Source organism: Cherax quadricarinatus, chromosome 42 (assembly GCF_038502225.1).
Source record: "Cherax quadricarinatus isolate ZL_2023a chromosome 42, ASM3850222v1, whole genome shotgun sequence".
NCBI classification, from domain to species: domain Eukaryota; kingdom Metazoa; phylum Arthropoda; class Malacostraca; order Decapoda; family Parastacidae; genus Cherax; species Cherax quadricarinatus.
Genome location: NC_091333.1, coordinates 4,245,864 through 4,269,892, shown reverse-complemented (window position 1 = coordinate 4,269,892; position 24,029 = coordinate 4,245,864). Strand labels below are relative to the sequence as shown.

The following is a 24,029-nucleotide window of genomic DNA, read 5'->3' as shown; positions in this document are numbered from 1 at the left end:
CTGGTCTGTAGTTGCTGATTTCTGCTCTGCTCTTCTTTTTGTGAACAGGGACTACATTCGCCTCTTTCCATAGAGAGGGCCATTTACACTGTACTAGGCAGTGCTGAAAGATGCGAGTTAGAGGTGCTGCTAGCTGGTCTGCACATCTTCTCAACAATCTTGGGCTCAACTTGTCTGGGCCCACAGCCTTTTCTTGGTCAAGCGATTTAAGTAGGAAATGCACCTCCTCCTGCCTTATTGTCACCACTGACAGTTTTGACACAGTTCTTGCAGCTAGCCAAGGAGGGTCCCTTGCTGGATCAGGAACTTGCATTTTGGTAGCAAAGTGTTCAGCAAAGAGGTCCGCCTTCTCTTGACTACTAGTAGAGGTGGTCCCATCCTGTCGATTTAGAGGTGGAATAAGTTCATCAGGCAGATAACCTTGTCTGTCCTTGACCAGGGACCACCAGGTTTTGGAGCCTACCCTACCTGATGCTAACTTTCTTTTAGTGTCCACCTCCCATTTAGCAATGGCCCACTTTTGAACATCACCCATATGCCTACAGGCTTGCATGTGCAAGTTCCTGTTATAGGTGGTAGGATGTCTCTTATACCTTCGCCATGCTTTGTACTTAGCAGTAGCAGCCTCTCTACAATGAAAGCCAAACCAAGGCTGATCTGTAGGCTTCGTCACATATTGCCGGTGAGGAATGTGTTCTTGTTGTAGATTAAGGATGTGTCCAGTGAAGGCTTTCACTTGGTTGTCAACATCCCCTTGGAGAAGAGCATTCCAGTCGGTGGTGGCGAGCTCAGAGCAAAGGGCTGGCCAATTACCTCTTTCCCATAGCCAGGTTGTGCGTGTGGACTCCTCACCTCATTCTGTTGGGATCTTAAGTGTCGTAAAAACAGCCTTGTGGTCAGACGATCCAACATAGCCGAGGGGTTGACAAGTGACTATGCCTTCTGCCAGATCACTCTCTACTGGGTCAAGGGAGGAGCCAGAGATATGAGTAGGGAAATCAACAAAGTTTCTCATGTCAAACACTGCAAGAAGGTCATCAAAGTCCCTCTGTATAAGGTGCTGGTTGAGGTCACCAACAATTATAATATGTTGACAGTTGTGTTGTAGCAGAAGGGAGTCAATATTTTCCATTAGGAAGTTGATAGGGTCTGCATGTTGCCACTGAGGTCTGTACATTGCACATGCTAGTACAGAGGTACTAGTGTTTATACAGAGCTTGAAGAACATCATTTCAAGATGTGTAGGGGTGGCAACATCAATGTGCTGGGCATGAACACTTTTAGAGAAGCACACAGCAACACCTCCTTGCCCTTGCCTGTCTCTTCTCATCCATGAGGTGTAGCCAGCAATTCTTGCAAAATTTTCTGGAGTCCTGTCATCCAGAAATGTTTCAACAACAGCTATCATGTCGGGACGTCGAGTGTTCACAAAACTATGTGTGAGCTCTCCAACATTAGTAATGAAACCTCTAATGTTGGCCGACAGGATGCTGATAGACTGGCTCCTCATGATGAAGTGGTCAGCTTGAGGTGGTGGGTGTGTAGGGAATGTAAGGTGCCTGCCCTTGAGAGAGGTAGGGTACTGAGGCAGCTGCAGGGATGTAGGTCTGTGGTCTTGTATAAGGCACAATCCCACCTGCTGGGCTGGGATAGGAGTAGCTAAGTGGGTGACGTGTGAGAGTGTTCACCAATTCAGAGATCCTGCTGGTTTGTTCTGAGAACAGGTCTCTAAACAGGTGGCCCTGTCTGTCAAGTTCCTTTTTCTTCCGACACTGGTCCTCCTTATGTCCTTTCTTGTAGCAGTAATTACACCTGGTATCTCGCAGGCAGTTGTTGGCAGTGTGCCCCTTCCGGTGACAGCGAGAGCACAGCCTAGGTGCCTGGGAGGGTGGACTAGGATTTGTTGCACCTCCTGTGTTTTGCAGATTTGTCCTCAGATTCTGCCGCTGGAACTGTGTTAGTGGAGGGTGAGACGGCTGTAGATGTCTTCCTCCTCCACGTCCTCTGCCCCATCCTCTACCAGTTCTGACAAATGTGTCCCTGCTGTTCGTACTTCGGCGAAGTAGGTGATCAGGTGCAGTGATAGTTCCCTGATCATTAACTGCACCGTTCTCTGGTGGAGAAACTCCTGGCTCAGAACTTGCTGACGAAGCACTGCTACCAGATTCTAGAATAGTGTTGGCAGGTGTGCTGACAGGTGTAGGATCAGAGATGGTATGTGCACTGTCAAGTAGACTGGCAGTGGCTGAAGCAGAGATGTCAGGTGTAGGAGAATTAACAGATCCAAGGCTTCCCTCGTTGCTGGGAAGAGGATTTGTTCCCTCTGTGGTGGTCAGAGGAATTGTGTTAGAATTCCCAAAGGTAGTGTTTTGAACTCTGTCAGTCTGTGGGACCTTAGCGATGACAGAATTCCACCAGTTGTTTACCCCTGAGTTAAGCTCAGTGTGGGACTTCCAGTCTTTGTCAATAGTGTCACCATCAGCTGAGCAGCTTACGTCACTTGATGCAGGCTTGCACTGGCCTTCTACAATAGCTTGTAGGTTATCTAATGATTTGAGGAGCTCATGAAGTGCTTCCCTGTGATGGATTATCTTAGCTGCAACTTTACAACACAGCCCAAGAGGGCAGTCTTGATCTTTGGACAGGAGTCCCTGAGGTAGGACTTCTGAACCTTCCTCCTGTAGCTCCAGGCTTGTATCCACATATACCACAGGATTATGGATATCCTTAAATGTTCTGAAATTTTCAACCTGGCTGCAACAAAATTCTTCTTCTCTCTTTCTCTCTCTTTCTCTTTCTCTCTCTCTTTCTCTTTCTCTTTCTCTTTATCTTTCTCTCACTTTCTCTCTTTTCTCTCACTTTCTCTTCTCTCTCTTCTCTCTCTTCTCTCTCTTCTCTCTCTTCTCTCTCTTCTCTCTCTTCTCTCTCTTCTCTCTCTTCTCTCTCTTCTCTCTCTTCTCTCTCTTCTCTCTTTTCTCTCTTTTCTCTCTTTTCTCTCTCTCTCTTTCTCTTTGCTGGCTCAAAAGATTTCCTGTCTTTCTCATATTCATACTTGAGCGAAGTGATATTGTAATTACATTACCATATCTGTTTTCCAATAAAGACAAATTTAATGTCTTAATACATGTATTCATAGCTCATATTTCTTAATTCCATAATCAATATTTTTTTCTTGTTTCTAAACTTTATCTTTGTTAGTGCAGTGTTTGATAACCTTTATGAGCCTAACACCTCCCAATTAATTATAAAATAATAATAATAAAGGAGTGACATCTTAAACTGTCATATCTGGGCACATCTGCAAAGACAGTGATTATATGTGAATGATGGTGAAAGCGTTTCTTTTTTTTTTGGGTCACCTTGCCTTGGTGGGAGATGGCTGGTGTGTTGAAAAAAGAAAAGAAAAAAAATAATCATCCTTCTTTTATCAGTGCTTTTTTTTTTTAATTAATTAAAAAATCTACCATCCACTGTAATAGAGTGATACTTATTATTTCAAGTTTTTTTTTAGTTTTCAGATTAAAAATTCTTGAAAAACTGTATTTTATCCTTGAAATCTTAATGCACTCACTTCATTCATTACTTTCTCTTAAGTAATTTCTGTAACTGTCATAGCAGCCTCAAACATTTTATATAGTATAAGAATTTCCTGATTGAAAACTGAACTTATTTGCTACCTACTATCTAATTTCTAAAATACAGTAATGCAGATGTTCTGGGTACGTACTGAACTTCAATGTTTTCGTCCCAACAGTTAGTGACATGTCTGGTTCAGTGTCTAACTCAAGATCCTCAGTGCTGGAGTATATGGTCACAGCTATATCTCAAGCATTTGCCACAGTCAGCCATCTTGCTTCATCATTTAGGTTAGTTGAAAGTATCATCTAGGGCATTTTATGTAATGATGTAAGAATGTAGTTTATAGGGGCTTCAATTATTTGCCTTTCCTATATGCATACTCAACTATTTGTAAACATTTGTTTAACCCTTTCGGGGTCAGTCCCCAAATATTATGGCTTTGAAGCTAGTGTTGGTCCCATAATACTATGCCAAAATTCTAGCAGCTTCCAATCTTGCGGGAGAAAGCTGGTAGGCCTACATATGAGAGAATGGGTCTGCATGGTCAGTGTACACAGTATAAAAAAAATTCCTGGAGCACACAGTGCATAATGAGAAAAAAATGCAACCGTGTTTTTGGTGTAAAACAGCGCCTTGCGGCGTATTTTCGTATGGTTTTTGTATCATTTGATGGAATGGAAGATATATTAGAGAAATAGAGATGATTTCGAATGGTTTACAGACTGAAAGCAGCTTGAAATTGAGCTCAATATAATGGAATTTTTCAATTTTTGTCGATGTTCAAGAGTAAGCAATTTTCGTCACACATTCAATACACATTAACTGGCCTGTCTGATATGCACTGACATTATTTATGCAATTACTACCATTATACAGTAGCCTGAATAACAGTAAATATTTTATTTTTTGTGTGAATAAAAATTCAAAACGAAAAGCAAACATAATATAAGAGGGGTCTGGAAACGTGATTAATGAACTGAGAAAGCATTATTTTAATGCCAGGAATGTCTACATTATTTATTCTTGACCCTATTTTGAAATTGGCCTTTCTTGAATTTTGTGTGAGATTGGCCAAATTAGTAATTTCTTATCACTTTATTGGGTAGTTGAAATAGGTAAATGGGCAGTTTCTTGTACTCAGTCGATAGAATAAAAGGAGTTCTAGCAAAATTGCTATGAGTTTGGTCGACTGGAACAATGGAAATGGTCCAAAATAGGGCTCAAAGTTGGCGAAGTTGCTGATGCATAAATATCGCTGAGACTGCTAACTTTGCAAGAGTGTAATTCTGTAAGTTTTCCATCAAATATTGTGATTTTGGTTTCATTACCTTCAGAAATAGATTCTCTATCATTTCATAAGATTTTTCTTCTTCTTCTTCGACCCTGGGAGCAAGTTTGTGAGCAGGGGTCTCAACCCCTCAAAGGGTTAATAGTTGCAGGGGTCGATTCTTAGATCGTGGCCCTGCCTCTTAATTTGCCACTCTTCTGATTCACTCTCTCTCAGCCTTGTGGGCCCCTGTCATACCTGCTCTTAAAACTACATATGTAGCTTGCCTCCACCACTTCCTCACCAAGATCATTCCACTTCCTGACCACTCCGAGACTGAAGAAATTCTTCTAACATCCTTTTGACTTCCTGTTTCTTATCTCTCGAACAGCCTATCCCTGTTTACCTTATCAATTCCCTTGAGTATTTTGTATGTTACGTCCCTCCTGGCATTGTTTGTCCTCCAATGTCATTAGGTCCAGTTCTGTTAGCCTTTCTTCATAGCTCATGCCACTTAGCTCAGGAACAAACCTTGTTGCACACTTCTGCACTTTTTCCAGTTTCTTAACATGCTTTTTCAGGTGCGGGTTCCATACTGGTGCTGCATACTCCAAGATAGGCCTAACGTATGTTGTATAAAGGACCCAGAATGACACTTTATTGAGAAAGGCTACCCTAAGATTTGCCAGACAAGCACTGGCTGCAGAGGTTATTCGGCTGATGTAAGCCTCTGGCATTATACTTGGCATTATGATCACCCCTAGGTCTTTTTCTTTTGAGTGAAGTCTGCAACCTCTGTCCCCCTAGCCTATTCCTTGTTTCTGGTCTTCTTCCTTCTTTCCCAGTCTGCATTATCTTGCATTTGCAGGGGTTGAATTCAAGTAACTACTTACCTGTGCATGTGTTGGTGTGATGTGTATGCATGTGTATTTTATGTTCATTTTGTGTATGTGTTTGTTTTGTGCTTGTTTTTATATGAGGTGCTAAACCTTTTTATGTCATCCAGTACAAGGAGTGATCAAGGCTTGATCATTGATTCAATCTAACTACTCTTTGACTGTTTTTTCTCTACATTGTAAAGAGAATTGCATTGTTTCTTGCAGTTACTGTTTGCATCTATATTTCAACAGAAATATGTTTGTGTACTTCAGAGTTTAGAATTTAACACTGTAAACAAAATCTGAATACACACTTCTGTTGAAATAGACATAAAATGTAATGACAATACTCTTGATAGTGTGGGCAAGGTATGCAACTTATGTTCAAGAAGGGAATTTTCCTTTTTTTAATAAAACCTTAGTTTCTCATAAAACTTGATGACAGTTCTGTTTTGAGAAGAAAATTTGGCGTTTTCCATCAATTTGTTCTAACCTATTCTTTTTTTCCACTGGCATCCTTCATTGATGTGAATAATAATACAGTAGTCTGATTATTTTTCTCTATATTACTTCATGTATATTAGTACTTCTGGGCATTGTGATTAGCACTACAGTACTTTATATTTTGTCTTTATTAGTTATAATATTTACTATATTTTACTCCACAGGCAAGCTCTTTTAACAACTAGCATAAAGTACTCTATTTAATTACCAAAGCCTCTTTTTCAAGTACTTGGACTCTTTGGGATGCAGAAGAGAAAGTTACCTCAAAATTTACACATTTATAGTACAGGTACTCTTCACTTAACTACCGAGTTCCGTTCCTAAGAGTAGTTTGGTAAGCGACTTAGTTGTTAAGCAAGGAGCCACCCCTTACTGATATTTCAAGCATACTGTACTGGTAGTGGGTTTGTGTTAGCCATTTTTAGATATTGTTTTAATGTCACTTTTGCACCATTAATAACATTTTTGGAACAGCCTCTCCTCAGGGACATACTCATTTACTGACGACTCGGACTTAGGATGGGCTCTGACCAGTATACATATAGTGAAACCCCGAGTTTCGAACGTATCGACTATTGAATGCTTCGAGTTTCAACTGCTTTTTTCGAACCCATTTTGTCCCGAGTATTGAACGCACCCTGTGTTTTGAACTGCTGGGTACAGGACCTGTCCGCCTGCCCGCTCTGTCCGTGTCCCTGCGAAGTCATCGTGAGCCAGTCTGGCTTTGTTTATGCTTAAGTGAACACTAACCTGCATGCTCATTTAAACATTTCATAATTAATTCATTGTGTTTGGTGCTTGTTTATTAAGTGCGACTGTGAAATAAACTACCATGGTGGTGGTAGTGGATGGTATTGATGAATGGTGGTGGTGGATGGTATTGATGGATGGTGGTGGTGGATGGTATTGATGGATGGTAGTGGTGGTAGATGGTATTGATGGATGGTGGTGGTGGTGGATAGTATTGGTGGATGATGGTGGATAGTATTGGTGGATGGTGCCTTCTTCAGAGATTAAGGAGATATGTGCAATATGGAATAGGGTGTAGGCATTGGCTAAAAAATATCACCCTGAGCAAGCTGAAACAAGCCATCTCTGCAACAAGTTCAGTGACAGAACCATGTCCCATTTTAGGGAAATCTTAATAAGGGAAGTAACCCCCAGATAATGGCTTGTTACCTAAAGTCTTTATGGAAGGGTATTACCCTTCCAAACAATAAGTGCTCCCTCACTCCTCACGATCTTCCAGATGCCATCAACAGTCTTCAATAAAGGTAAGTAAAAATGTTATTTTAAATGTTTATTTATCTATTACTAATTGTATTATGTATGTTGTGTGTATGTAAAGCTATAATTAATCTCTATAAAATGTATTTTTTTTTTTTTTGTGAATAATTTTGGGTTTCTGGAACGGATTAATTGTATTTACATTATTTCTTATGGGAAATATTGCTTCAAGTTTCGAACGTTTTGACTTTAGAACTAGCTCCTGGAACAGATTGAGTACGAAACTCGAGGTTCCACTGTACCTAAATACAGTAAGGCCCCGCTTTACGGCATTTTGCCTTACGGCGTTCCGCTAATACGGCGATGTCAAATTATGACCAAAATTTGCTATATGGCAAGTGGTCTTTTAAATACGGCGCCCCCCCACCCGGTTTGTTTACATTTTCCGTGACTACATCTATTATGTCAGGAAACTTTCCAAAATTTCAAGTGTTTTAAAGTTACTGCATATTTTATATGTACTCTGATAATTATACTTATGTGTACCTGTACCTAAATATACTTACACACTGTGCTGGTGTGCAGGTACACATTAAAATCGCTAAGAGTCTCTCTACTCATGACGCTAATACTACGTAATAATAATCACTCTTGGGCACACTAAATGTCTTATTTTACAACAATATAGGCATTTTCATTAATCCATCTATGATATTTTCCTCAAAATTATATATGAAACCCATTACATAGCATATAAACATGATACATACACTCAGAATAAAATTGCTGTAAATATGAGATTTGTTTACAAAGCAGCTGTGTAGGTGGTGTCGGAAGAATTACGTTTTCTCTAGTCAAACACGGGGGGGGTAACTGTAGAAAAATATTCTTTTCATATGCCTTTACTCTATGTATAGCAATTCACAACCCTTGTGGGTTTAGTGCTTTTTATAATAGATAATTATTATTATTAATATTATTATTATTATTATTAATAATATTATTATTAATAATAATATTAATATTATTAATATTAATAATAATAATATTATTATTACATGTATTATTATTATTATCTTCATTCACTCTAAAAATGGTGTGTTGCTGTTTGTTTATTCTGAACTAACTTGTACAACTTGTACACAATGTAAGAGTATTTGTATTGTGGGGTAATTATTATTAAAATAAAAAAAATATTGAGGTAAATGTTTCACAAACTCTTACAAATGGACGTGAATGAACTAAAAGTAGACACATATTAATACGCATTTATTTCGCCTGACCAAGTGATCGTCCATTACATTGTCTCAACTCTGTATCTCGTTCTCTCTCTCATTTGCTCTTTCGTTAACTAGTTGGCTCTCATTGATGATGGCGTCTAAGATTAGCTGTAATAAAAAGAGAAGTCGTAAGCCTCTTACTTTAAGTGCCATGTTAGAGGATGATGGTGTGAAATTTTGATTTTATTCAATAAACACCCTACCACTCACCTCTCACACATTAATACAGTGGACCCTCGACCAGCGATGGCATCGATTAACGATAAATCTGACTAGCGATACATTTTATCGCAAAAATTTTGCCTCGATTAGCGCTAAAAAACTCGACCAACACTATTCGTTCCGTCTGAGACGCGTCCACTTCTGGCCAGTGTTTACAAGCCAGCCAGCCACCGCAGTCGCTTCCAAGCATACAATCAGAACATTTCATATTATCACAGCCTTTTTAGTGATTGCACCTGCAAAATAAGTCACCATGGGCCCCAAGAAAGCTTCTAGTGCCAACCCTACAGCAAAAAGGGTGAGAATTACTATGGATATGAAGAAAGAGATCATTGCTAAGTATGAAAGTGGAGTGCATGTCTCCGAGCTGGCCAGGCTGTACACAAAACCCCAATCAACCATCGCTACTATTGTGGCCAAGAAAACGGCAATCAAGGAAGCTGTTCTTGCCAAAGGTGCAACTATGTTTTCGAAACTGAGATCGCAAGTGATAGAAGATGTTGAGAGACTGTTATTGGTATGGATAAACAAAAAACAGATAGGAGATAGCATCTCTCAAGCGATCATATGTGAAAAGGCTAGGAAGTTGCATGACGATTTAATTAGAAAAATGCCAGCAACTAGTGGTGATGTGAGTGAATTTAAGGCCAGCAAAGGTTGGTTTGAGAGATTTAAGAATCGTAGTGGCATACATAGTGTGATAAGGCATGGTGAGGCTGCTAGTTTGGACCAAAAAGCAGCTGAAAAATATGTGCAGGAATTCAAGGAGTACATAGACAGTGAAGGACTGAAACCTGAACAAGTGTTTAATGGTGACACTGACAATGTTGTGAAACACTTTAGGAATGTCATAAAGGAACGGGAGGTACAGGCCTCTATGGGCAGATATGTTGTGCGACAGAGGTCCAGTGACTCAAGCTGGTCCTAGTGGCATTAAAAGAAGAAGGGAAGTAACCCCGAAAAAGGACTTGCCACCTCAAGTCCTAATGGAAGGGGATTCCCCTCCTAAACACTAAGACCATCAACACACTCCCCTCTTCCCATCCCATCAATCATCACCAGATCTTCAATAAAGGTAAGTGTCATGTAACTGTGCATGTCTTCTTCAGTTTGTGTGTATTAAAATTAATATTTCATGTGTTAAAAATTTTTTTTTTCAATACTTTTGGGTGTCTTGCACGGATTAATTTGATTTCCATTATTTCTTATGGGGAAAATTAACTTGACTAACGATTATTCTGACTAACGATGAGCTCTCAGGAACGGATTAATAGCGTTAGTCGAGGGTCCACAGTATTAATATTTTAAGGTAAGTAATAAGTGTACTGTGTGTGTATCTTACCTTTTATTGTGTTTTTATGCCTATTTCTATTGCTAACTTAATATAAGTTAGTGTAAACTTGTTGTCTGACATTTATTGCATATTTTATATGCTTTGATAATAATACTTGTGGGGCCAGGTGGAGGGACATTACGTTTTCTCTGTTCAGCCATCAGAGAAAACGTGTATGAATCTGCGTTTGGCCCAGCCACTCCCCCACTCTGCTTTTGTTTACAATTTTTGGCATGAATTATTCATTACTTCTACCTTCGTTTATGATGGCATCTAAAGGTAATTGTTAGAAATGATTAAATTCAGTGAACAAGGTATGTCGATGTTAATAATATGGCTCTGGGCCACAGTGTAGGTAGCCGGTAGGTGTAGCCCAGGCTACACCTACCAGCTACCTACACTGACTTTATACAAATAAATACTACTCACCTCTCTTCCTATATTAAGACTACATATATTTTAAGGTAAATAATGAGTGTACTGTATGTGCATTTTACCTCTCTGGGATGTTTTAAATATCGTATATTAAGTATGAGACGGGGAGCCAGTGCTACCTACACCTGGGCTACCTGCACCTGACTTCCTACAAATAAGTACTACTCACCTCTCTCCCTACATTAAGATTACAAATACTTTAAGATAAGTAATGAATTTACTGTGACTGTATTTTACTTTGTGTGTTTTTAATGCCTAGTTCTATTACTAACTTAATATAATTTAGTGTGAACTTGTTGTCTGGCATTTATATGCATTTATAGATGGAAAAATGGAGTTCTGCCTTCCGGCGATGTCTGCTTTCCGGCGATGTCTGCTTTCCGGCGACAGCCTGGAACCTAACCCGCCGTATAAGTGGGGCCCTACTGTAATGTATATTAGAGCTGATTTCCTCTATTCTGTTTATTACAATATACAGTAAACTACTGTATAAACATTTAAAAATATACCAGAAATGTTATAAATGGTGCAACAGTGACATAAAACAATATCAAAGATGGTTGACACAAACCCACTACCATTATAGTATGTTCCTCACTTAGCGACGAATTCGTTTACTTATGTGGTCTTAGGAGCTGTCATTAAGTGAGGAGAGGCTGTATATTAAAAATAGAATTAGGCATTAAAAGCAATAAAAAATAAAATACACCTACATTACACTGGTCGGAGAGCTGGCTGTAAGTCCGAGTGGTTGTTAAACAGGTAGGCTGTTAAGTGAGGAGTACCTGTACTTGAAGCTCTTTATTTTCACGCACACATCAAATTGCTGTACCGGTGAGGATTATGAGTGTATAGTGAAAAATAAGAATGTAATAACTACAGCCACATTACCCTGGTTTTCCAGCAAGTACAAGTATTGTACAGTAATCATTGTGATACCATAGCTAAGTTGAAGACAGAACTTGACAGTTTTGTTCAGTGTTAGGTAGTCTGTAAGCCAATGTTAAGTCGGCCCATAATGTCTAGGCATAATAGAGGCTCTCTCTGCATTGCAACCCATTATTGTAAATACAAAATCTCAATGTACTAATTGCAAAGATAAATAAATTAATAAAATAAAGGGGACTGATAATTAGGTTGTGAGGTACACAGTATTGACTAACCCTTTCACCATCCAGACCCTTGATCTGAAGCTTGTCTGCTTGTCCAAGATTTAAAAAAAAAAATTCTTATGAAATGGTAGAGAGACTTCTTCTGATGGTAATAAAATGAAAAGTACAAAATTTTATGGGAAATTGGTGAAATTACACTTTCACAAATTTTTCTGTTTCAGCAATATTTATGCATTGGTGATTCTGCCCACTTTGAGTCCTACATTAGGCCAATTGGATTGCTCCAGTCGACCAAATTCTTCGCCATTTCACTAGTATGTCTTCCACTTTATCGATTGAGCACAAGAAATCACTCGACTATTTCAACTACCCAGTAAAGTGATCAGAAACTGGTAATTTGGCCAGTGTCACACAAATTTATAAATAAACAAAGCAGGCATTCTTGTTACTAAAATAACATTTCCTCTATTCATTAGTTATGGTCCCAGGCTTTACACATGAATTCCAGATGACTATGAAACAGAAACCTGTAACTGTTTTGCATGATGGTAGGATTGCTGGTTTCTTTTTCTGTCTCATAAACACGCTAGATAACAGGGATATCTTGCTACTCCTACTTACACTTTGGTCACACTTCACAGACATGCACATGCATATATATATATATACATACATCTAGGTTTTTTCTCCTTTTTCTAAATAGCTCTTGTTCTTTATTTCTTCCATTGTCCATAGGGAAGTGGAAAAGAATCTTTGCTGCGTAAGCCATGCGTGTTGTATGAGGCAACTAAAATGCCGGGAGCAATGGGCTAGTAACCCCTTCTCCTGTAGACATTTACTAAAAAAGAGAAGAAGAAAAACTTTATAAAACTGGGATGCTTGAATGTGCGTGGATGTAGTGCGGATGACAAGAAACAGATGATTGCTGATGTTATGAATGAAAAGAAGTTGGATGTCCTGGCCCTAAGCGAAACAAAGCTGAAGTGGGTAGGTGAGTTTCGGTGGGGGGAAATAAATGGGATTAAATCTGGAGTATTTGAAAGAGTTAGAGCAAAGGAAGGGGTAGCAGTAATGTTGAAGGATCAGTTATGGAAGGAGAAAAGAGAATATGAATGTGTAAATTCAAGAATTATGTGGCTTAAAGTAAAGGTTGGATGCGAAAAGTGGGTCATAATAAGCGTGTATGCACTTGGAGAAGAGAGGAATGTAGAGGAGAGAGAGATTTTGGGAGATGTTAAATGAATGTATAGGAGCCTTTGAACCAAGTGAGAGAGTAATTGTGGTAGGGGACCTGAATGCTAAAGTAGGAGAAACTTTTAGAGAGGGTGTGGTAGGTAAGTTTGGAGTGCCAGGTGTAAATGATAATGGGAGCCCTTTGATTGAACTTTGTACAGAAAGGGGTTTAGTTATAGGTAATACATATTTTAAGAAAAAGAGGATAAATAAGTATTCAAGATATGATGTAGGGTGAAATGACAGTAGTTTGTTGGATTATGTATTGGTAGATAAAAGACTGTTGAGTAGACTTCAGGATGTACATGTTTATAGAGGGGCCACAGATATATCAGATCACTTTCTAGTTGTAGCTACACTGAGAGTAAAAGGTAGATGGGATACAAGGAAAATAGAAGCATCAGGGAAGAGAGAGGTGAAGGTTTATAAACTAAAAGAGGAGGCAGTTAGGGTAATATATAAACAGCTATTGGAGGATAAATGGGCTAATGAGAGCATAGGCAATGGGGTCGAAGAGGTATGGGGTAGGTTTTTAAAAATGTAGTGTTAGTGTTCAGCAGAAGTTTGTGGTTACAGGAAAGTGGGTGCGGGAGGGAAGAGGAGCGATGATGTAAAGAGAGTAGTAAGGGAGAAAAAGTTAGCATATGAGAAGTTTTTACAAAGTAGAAGTGATGCAAGGAGGGAAGAGTATATGGAGAAAAAGAGAGTGGTGAAGCAATGTAAAGAGAGCAAATGAGAGAGTGGGTGAGATGTTATCAACAAATTTTGTTGAGAATAAGAAAAAGTTTTGGAGTGAGATTAACAAGTTAAGGAAGCCTAGAGAACAAATGGATTTGTCAGTTAAAAATAGGAGAGGAGAGTTATTAAATGGAGAGTTAGAGGTATTGGGAAGATGGAGGGAATATTTTGAGGAATTGTTAAATGTTGTTGAAGATAGGGAAGCTGTGATTTCGTGTATAGGGCAAGGAGGAATAACATCTTGTAGGAGTGAGGAAGAGCCAGTTGTGAGTGTGGGGAAAGTTCGTGAGGCAGTAGGTAAAATGAAAGGGGATAAGGCAACTGGGATTGATGGGATAAAGATAGAAATGTTAAAAGCAGGTGAGGATATAGTTTTTGGAGTGGTTGGTGCAATTATTTAGTAAATGTATGGAAGAGGGTAAGGTACCTAGGGATTGGCAGAGAGCATGCATAGTTCCTTTGTATAAAGGCAAAGGAGACAAAAGAGAGTGCAAAAATTATAGGGGAATAAGTCTGTTGAGTATACCTGGTAAAGTGTATGGTAGAGTTATTATTGAAAGAATTAAGAGTAAGACAGAGAATAGGATAGCAGATGAACAAGGAGGCTTTAGGAAAGGTAGGGGGTGTGTGGACCAGGTGTTTACAGTGAAACATATAAGTGAACAGTATTTAGATAAGGCTAAAGAGGTCTTTGTGGCATTTATGGATTTGGAAAAGGCATATGACAGGGTGGATAGGGGGGCAATGTGGCAGATGTTGCAGGTGTATGGTGTAGGAGGTAGGTTACTGAAAGCAGTGAAGAGTTTTTACGAGGATAGTGAGGCTCAAGTTAGAGTATGTAGGAAAGAGGGAAATTATTTCCCAGTAAAAGTAGGCCTTAGACAAGGATGTGTGATGTCACCGTGGTTGTTTAATATATTTATAGATGGGGTTGTAAGAGAAGTAAATGCGAGGGTCTTGGCAAGAGGCGTGGAGTTAAAAGATAAAGAATCACACATAAGGTGGGAGTTGTCACAGCTGCTCTTTGCTGATGACACTGTGCTCTTAGGAGATTCTGAAGAGAAGTTGCAGAGATTGGTGGATGAATTTGGTAGGGTATGCAAAAGAAGAAAATTAAAAGTGAATACAGGAAAGAGTAAGGTTATGAGGATAAAAAGATTAGGTGATGAAAGATTGGATATCAGATTGGAGGAAGAGAGTATGGAGGAGGTGAATGTATTCAGATATTTGGGAGTGGACGTGTCAGCGGATGGGTCTATGAAAGATGAGGTGAATCATAGAATTGATGAGGGGAAAAGGGTGAGTGGTGCACTTAGGAGTCTGTGGAGACAAAGAACTTTGTCATTGGAGGCAAAGAGGGGAATGTATGAGAGTATAGTTTTACCAACGCTCTGATATGGGTGTGAAGCATGGGTGATGAATGTTGCAGCGAGGAGAAGGCTGGAGGCAGTGGAGATGTCATGTCTGAGGGCAATGTGTGGTGTGATGGAGTGAATGACGGTGAAAGTTTTTCTTTTTCAGGCCACCCTGCCTTGGTGGGAATCGGCCAGTGTGATAATAAAAAAAAAATAAAATATAAATAATAGCACATTTGTGAACGCATATTAGACCCACCACTTCAATGTGTATTGGACACATAATGTGATTTGTTTACTCTTGAACATCGCAAAAATCGAACATTTCCACTACTTTGAGCTCAATTTCAAGCTATTTTCATTCCTAAAATTAATCAAAATCATATCTGTTTCTGTATATATCTTCCATTCTGTCAAATGAGACCAAGAAATAGAGAATACAACCATAAAAACCAAATGAAAATACACCGCGGAGTTGCTGTTTTAAACCAAATATAGTTGCATATTTTTTACCTCATGCACTGCATGCTACAGTTTTATTTATATATGGTGCTTGCTCATTTACCACATCAACCCATTTTCTCATATCTAGGCCCAAATTTAGTGCTCACAGCTTATCTGAGTGAGCTGAGCTCGTCACATACTATGGCACAGCCAGTGCAATGGCTAAGAGTGCAAGTATTGTATCTACAACTGGGTAATCAGGTAAGCACAGGGAATCCAGGCCTCAGACCAGGCTACAAGACTATAAGGGTATAAAATCTGGAGAGATAATGTAATGATTAATAATATTGGTTAATTTATTGTTAAGTTAATAAGATCGGTTAATTTATTGTTAAGAATGCTTAACTAGCATAATCAGTGTCATTAAAATTATTAAAAAAGGAGGAAAAACTTTTTGACAAGGATCAGTGTCAGTGCCTCTTCAGATGGAATGAGCAAAGATGATAAACTTCTCTAAGGCACATAAAGACCTGACCTTTAATTAAGCTCAGATTTACCAAAGGTGAAAATTAATTTCAACAGAGCAGTGGTAATCTCCCAGATAACACTTGGAAGTCAGGTTCACTTGGACAGTAACCAGGTTTTAATTATATGAAATGCTTGTCTGTTCATTCTGACTGAGAAAGTCATGTGATATGACAATGATACTGGTAGTAGTGAATTTTAATCATGCGCTTTCACATCATGGTGAAATTGTCAGGTGCTTATTAAATATTTTTTTATTCAATTATTTTACATGAATTTGTATTAGGATGCTATAATTACATTGAATACTATATAATAAATGTTTGGCTGTAAGTTTGACCAAAATAATTTCACAGGTAGAGAATGGAAGATTCTTAGTCAGTCTTTACGAGTACAGAGAAAAGAAGTAAAGGATACAATTCAGCGGTTTGCTGAATCCAACGCACAGATGCCTCGCAAAGCTCGTGCCCTGGCAGGAGTCTCAGAAGCTAAGGAAGCAACAAATGTAAGTTACTTGTATGATAATGCAGATTTTTTATTATATTATTATCACACTGGCCGATTCCCACCAAGGCAGGGTGGCCCGAAAAAGAAAAACTTTCACCATCATTCACTCCATCACTGTCTTGCCAGAAGGGTGCTTTACACTACAGTTTTTAAACTGCAACATTAACACCCCTCCTTCAGAGTGCAGGCACTGTACTTCCCATCTCCAGGACTCAAGTCCGGCCTGCAGGTTTCCCTGAACCCCTTCATAAATGTTACTTTGCTCACACTCCAACAGCATGTCAAGTATTAAAAACCATTTGTCTCCATTCACTCCTATCAAACACGCTCACGCATGCCTGCTGGAAGTCCAAGCCCCTCGCACACACAACCTCCTTTACCCCCTCCCTCTAACCTTTCCTAGGCCGACCCCTACCCCGCCTTCCTTCCACTACAGACTGATACACTCTTGAAGTCATTCTGTTTCGCTCCATTCTCTCTACATGTCCGAACCACCTCAACAACCCTTCCTCAGCCCTCTGGACAACAGTTTTGGTAATCCCGCACCTCCTCCTAACTTCCAAACTACGAATTCTCTGCATTATATTCACACCACACATTGCCCTCAGACATGACATCTCCACTGCCTCCAGCCTTCTCCTCGCTGCAACATTCATCATCCATGCTTCACACCCATATAAGAGCGTTGGTAAAACTATACTCTCATACATTCCCCTCTTTGCCTCCAGGGACAAAGTTCTTTGTCTCCACAGACTCCTAAGTGCACCACTCACCCTTTTCCCCTCATCAGTTCTATGATTCACCTCATCTTTCACAGACCCATCCGCTGACACGTCCACTCCCAAATATCTGAATACATTCACCTCCTCCATACTCTCTCCCTCCAATCTCATATCCAATCTTTCATAACCTAATCTTTTTGTTATCCTCATAACCTTACTCTTTCCTGTATTCACTTTTAATTTTCTTCTTTTGCATACCCTACCAAATTCATCCACCAATCTCTGCAACTTCTCTTCAGAATCTCCCAAGAGCACAGTGTCATCAGCAAAGAGCAGTTGTGACAACTCCCACTTTATGTGTGATTCTTTATCTTTTAACTCCACGCCTCTTGCCAAGACCCTCGCATTTACTTCTCTTACAACCCCATCTATAAATATATTAAACAACCACGGTGACATCACACATCCTTGTCTAAGGCCTACTTTTACTGGGAAATAATTTCCCTCTTTCCTACATACTCTTAACTTGAGCCTCACTATCCTTGTAAAAACTCTTCACTGCTTTCAGTAACCTACCTCCTACACCATACACCTGCAACATCTGCCACATTGCCCCCCTATCCACACTGTCATACGCCTTTTCCAAATCCATAAATGCCACAAAGACCTCTTTAGCCTTATCTAAATACTGTTCACTTATATGTTTCACTGTAAACACCTGGTCCACACACCCCCTACCTTTCCTAAAGCCTCCTTGTTCATCTGCTATCCTATTCTCTGTCTTACTCTTAATTCTTTCAATAATAACTCTACCATACACTTTACCAGGTATACTCAACAGACTTATCCCCCTATAATTTTTGCACTCTCTTTTGTCCCCTTTGCCTTTATACAAAGGAACTATGCATGCTCTCTGCCAATCCCTAGGTACCTTACCCTCTTCCATACATTTATTAAATAATTGCACCAACCACTCCAAAACTATATCCTCACCTGCTTTTAACATTTCTATCTTTATCCCATCAATCCCGGCTGCCTTATCCCCTTTCATTTTACCTACTGCCTCACGGACTTCCCCCACACTCACAACTGGCCCTTCCTCACTCCTACAAGATGTTATTCCTCCTTGCCCTATATACGAAATCACAGCTTCCCTATCTTCATCAACATTTAACAATTCCTCAAAATATTCCCTCCATCTTCCCAATACCTCTAACTCTCCATTTAATAACTCTCCTCTCCTATTTTTAACTGACAAATCCATTTGTTCTCTAGGCTTCCTTAACTTGTTAATCTCACTCCAAAACTTTTTCTTATTTTCAACAAAATTTGTTGATAACATCTCACCCACTCTCTCATTTGCTCTCTTTTTACATTGCTTCACCACTCTCTTAACCTCTCTCTTTTTCTCCATATACTCTTCCCTCCTTGCATCACTTCTACTTTGTAAAAACTTCTCATATGCTAACTTTTTCTCCCTTACTACTCTCTTTACATCATCATTCCACCAATTGCTCCTCTTCCCTCCCACACCCACTTTCCTGTAACCACAAACTTCTGCTGAACACTCTAACACTACATTTTTAAACCTACCCATACCTCTTCGACCCCATTGCCTATGCTCTCATTAACCCATTTATCCTCCAATAGCTCTTTATATCTTACCCTAACTACCTCCTCTTTTAGTTTATAAACCTTCACCTCTCTCTTCCCTGATGCTTCTATTCTCCTTGTATCCCATCTACCTTTTACTCTCAGTGTAGCTACAACTAGAAAGTTATCTGATATATCTGTGGCCCCTCTATAAGCATGTACATCCTGAAGTCTACTCAACAGTCTTTTATCTACCAATACATAATCCAACAAACTACTGTCATTTCACCCTACATCATATCTTGTATACTTATTTATCCTCTTTTTCTTAAAATATGTCTTACCTATGACTAAACCCCTTTCTATACAAAGTTCAATCAAAGGGCTCCCATTATCATTTACACCTGGCACCCCAAACTTACCTACCACACCCTCTCTAAAAGTTTCTCCTACTTTAGCATTCAGGTCCCCTACCACAATTACTCTCTCACTTGGTTCAAAGGCTCCTGTACATTCATTTAACATCTCCCAAAATCTCTCTCTCTCCTCTACATTCCTCTCTTCTCCAAGTGCATACACGCTTATTATGACCCACTTTTCGCATCCAACCTTTACTTTAAGCCACATAATTCTTGAATTTACACATTCATATTCTCTTTTCTCCTTCCATAACTGATCCTTCAACATTACTGCTACCCCTTCCTTTGCTCTAACTCTCTCAGATACTCCAGATTTAATCCCATTTATTTCCCCCCACTGAAACTCCCCTACCCCCTTCAGCTTTGTTTTGCTTAGGGCCAGGACATCCAACTTCTTTTCATTCATAACATCAGCAATCATCTGTTTCTTGTCATCCGCACTACATCCACGCACATTCAAGCATCCCAGTTTTATAAAGTTTTTCTTCTTCTCTTTTTTAGTAAATGTCTACAGGAGAAGGGGTTACTAGCCCATTGCTCCCGGCATTTTAGTCGCCTCATACGACACGCATGGCTTACGGAGGAAAGATTCTTTTCCACTTCCCCATGGACAATAGAAGAAATAAAGAAGAACAAGAGCTATTTAGAAAAAGGAGAAAAACCTAGATTTTTTTTTTTTTTTTTTCAACAAGTCGGTCGTCTCCCACCGAGGCAGGGTGACCCAAAAAAGAAAGAAAATCCCCAAAAAGAAAATACTTTCATCATCATTCAACACTTTCACCACACTCACACATTATCACTGCTTTTGCAGAGGTGCTCAGAATACAACAGTTTAGAAGCATATACGTATAAAGATACACAACATATCCCTCCAAACTGCCAATATCCCAAACCACTCCTTTAAAGTGCAGGCATTGTACTTCCCATTTCCAGGACTCAAGTCCGACTATATGAAAATAACCTAGATGTATGTATATATATATATGCATGTGCGTGTCTGTGAAGTGTGACCAAAGTGTAAGTAGGAGTATCAAGATATTCCTGTTATCTAGCCTGTTTATGAGACAGAAAAAGAAACCAGCAATCCTACCATCATGCAAAACAGTTACATGTTTCTGTTTCACAGTCATCTGGCAGGACGGTAGTACTTCCCTGGGTGGTTGCTGTCTACCAACCTACTACCTAATGCAGATATGTTGGCTTTAACCTCATTCCTGTACTGTAGTAGGGTCGCCTGGCTTGTCCCATTTCTTCTTCGTTATAAATATTGGAAATGTTCTATATTGTGTTAAGGCATTACTCTGAGCCTTGACCAAAGCTAACTGAGAGCCTTACATTTTTCCTTTCATTTTCCCATAGCACTGGAGAAGAAACCTTATCAATTTTGCAAAGGTTTTGTTAATCATTTTTCCCATTTCTGGAGGGTATTGCATTTTATTACATTTTGTTTTCTTTCTTTTATTGGGCCACCCTGCTTCGGTGGGAGACATCTGGCATGTTAAAAAAAAAAATTACGTTTTTACAGTGCAGATTACTAAAATATGGCTATTTAACCCTTTCAGGGTCCAGACCCCTGATCTGAAACTTGTCCACAGGGTCCAAGAATTAAAAAAAAAAATGTTACTTTTTCTTATGAAATGATAGAGAAGCTTTTTCTGAAGGTAATAAAATAAAAAGTACAAAATTTGATGGAAAATTGATGAAATTACACTCTCGCGAATTTTGCTGCATCAGCAATATTTACCCATCGACGATTTTGCCCACTTTGACTCCCATTTTAGGCCAATTATATTATTCCAGTTGACCAATTTCTTAGCTATTTCATTAGTATTACTTCTGTTTTATCGATTGAGCACAAGAAATTGCCCAATCAACTATTTCCACTACCTAATAAAGTGATTGGAAATCAGTAATTTGGCCAATTTCACACAAAGTTCGTAATATTCCGATTTCAACATAGAGTCCAGAATGAACAATGCAGGCATTCCTGGCACTAAAATAACACTTCCTCTGTTTATTAGTTATGTTTCCAGGCTTTACAAATGAATTCCACTTTGATTTTTTTTATTCACACCAAAAAATAGAAAATTTACTGTTAAGCAATATTGTAATAATTGTATAAATAATATCAGCACATTTGTGAACGTGCTCTAGACCCACCAGATGACGTGTATTGGATGCATGATGTCATTTGTTTACTCTTGAACATCGGCAAAAATCTAACATTTCTGCTACTTTGAGCTCAGTTTCAAGCCATTTTCAGTACTAAAACCAATCAAAATCATCTCTATTTCTGTAATATAGTTTCCATTCTATCAAATGAAACCAAGAAACTGTGAATACAACCATAAAAATCATGCGAAAGTACTACTCCGCAAAGTTGCTGTTTTAATAAAAAAAAATATGGTCTCGTTTTTTTCTCTCATTATGCACTGCGTGTTGCAGGATTTGTTTTATATGGTGCACACTTACCACATAGATGCATTCTCTCATATCTAGGTCCAAATTTACCACTCACAGCTTATCTAAGTGAGCTGAGCTCATGGCATATAACTACAGCTTGGACCCAGGCTTCAAAGCTGTAGAACTACAGGACGAACCCTCAAAGGGTTAACAGAAGGTATCTACTATACTGTATAATACTTGAAGTGCATAATACTGATTGGAAAAGATACCAAAAATTAGTATTGTTCTAAATGAAACTTTTGAGTTTGCAGTACTTGTATGAGGCTATTTGAGTGTTATGAAGGGGTCTTGTAAACTAGAGCAGTACTAAATATTAATGTCCTAAGATTTGCGAACAAATCAAAGTGTGAGCCTGTTTCAAATAGAGACTTTATTGAATAATGCATTCATGTTGGTAAAGATATACAGGTTTATTGTCTTTTAGCAATAATAATTAGATGAAGTTAATGGTAGGATTTTAGGTAGTAGGTTGGAAGACAGCAGCCACCCAGGGAGATATACTACCGTCCTGCCAAATAAGTATGAAACAGAAAACTGTAATTGTTTTACACAGTGGTAGGATTGCTGGTATTTCATCTCCATGGAGAAGTGGAGAAGAATCTTTCTTTCGTAAGCCATTCATGTTGTAAAAGGGGACTAAAATGTCAGGAGCAAGGGGCTAATAACCCCTTCTCCAGTATAAATTATTATGTGAAAAAGAAGAAAAACTTTGTTCAGGTCACCCTTGGTGGGAGATGACCGATATGTTAAAAAATTACAGGATAGAGCAGATAAATGTTGTAAAGGAAGAAACATAGGCAATGTAATGCTAGAAAGAAGGTAGCTAAGATTTATATTACATTTAGTTTACATGATGTTGAGACTAATTTGCACTTCCATGATTTTAAATATAATTAATAATTGCCTATGAAGATATGAGTGTCTCTTCTACAGACATTGCTGAACCAAATGAAGACAGTGAAGGGCAAATCTCCCCTTCCTCGTGTGATGAAGCTTTTGGGAATACTCTTTGTGACGGCCATCATCTGGGATATAAAAAGTGCAGGATCATTTTATGGTAAGTTTTTTTTTTTTATTATTTATTTATTTTATCAATCATGTTTGATCCCATATTTTATGTTGGAACTCTTCTCAGAGGGAATTTTCAGAACAAATTCCAGTCAATTGTTCTGTAGAATTAGTCTCTTCTGACCTGTTCTGTTTTCACCATTACCTCTCTCTCTCCTATCAGTCTAACTTCTTATACTAGTCTTCTGTAAATTCTCCATGCAATTCTATTTTCTACCCTCTTCATGTATAGAAAAAACTTAAAAATTTAATTTTAAGTATTGTATGTCTCATATGCTTGATCTTGTCTGCAAACCCATCATCTTTCCATCATGATGGTCAAGGGTAGCCATGAGTTCTAACCCCACCCATACTGTGATTTGTTTGCAGTCATGTTATTACGATTTCGTGAGTCATCACGACAGCTTTGAGGGGACATAAGCTAGAGTTTGTCAAGGCCATGCTGGCAGGAGATTCATCTGTAAAAACTTGCATTTGTGGTCACACTGGGGCCCATGCTAACCTCCGTATTGTGTATAAATATACATAGTTGGATGAATCTTATTGTAGCCAGCTGGCCCAGTGGCTTATGCACTGGCCTGGAGTTTTACAACTCACTTGCCATTAGTTCTAACCCCCCACCTAAACCGTAGTTTATTTGCAATTGTGTTATTACGATTCCACAAGGCCATCATTAAGTGGTTGTGCAATAATGAGAGGAAGAGACTGGGCAGATTCATCTCTGGGTCACCATTTTGGTGTGGGTGTAGTAAGTGGCAAATGGAGATTCTTGTAGTCTTCAAAAGTTTTGTTACATTATTATTATTATAATTAAAAAGAGGCACTAAACCTACAAGGGTCATACAGCGCAGCAAGGCTGGGAGGGGTGCAGGGTTATTGGGTAGTAAGAGGGAGAGGGATTATTATTAGGTCATGGAGTGCAGTGGGGCAGTGGATAGTGCAAGGGTAGTGGGTAGCAAGAGATTGAGGTAGAAAGGGCTGTGAGGAGTGCTAGAGGCATCATCACCTTCAGAGTTTGTGCAGTAAATTAGTTGCTGTCAAAAAGTCAATGAGAGAGTCTGAGTTAAAGGAGGGTCCATCATTAATAAAGGAAGGTAAAGTAAGGGTAGTAGAGCCGGTGAC

At 39.0% G+C, this 24,029-nt stretch overlaps 1 protein-coding gene across 1 annotated transcript in view; it reads left to right on the top strand.

The window, feature by feature from the left end:
* The window catches only part of Tmem214 (Transmembrane protein 214), a 65,529-nt gene that overhangs the window by 22,797 nt on the left and 18,703 nt on the right, over positions 1–24,029 (top strand). Inside the window, exons 8-10 of the mRNA XM_070093225.1 lie at positions 3,755–3,866; positions 16,489–16,637; positions 22,773–22,896. Of these exons, the coding sequence (XP_069949326.1) occupies positions 3,755–3,866; positions 16,489–16,637; positions 22,773–22,896 (385 nt within the window). The remainder of the gene's footprint in view (positions 1–3,754; positions 3,867–16,488; positions 16,638–22,772; positions 22,897–24,029) is intronic.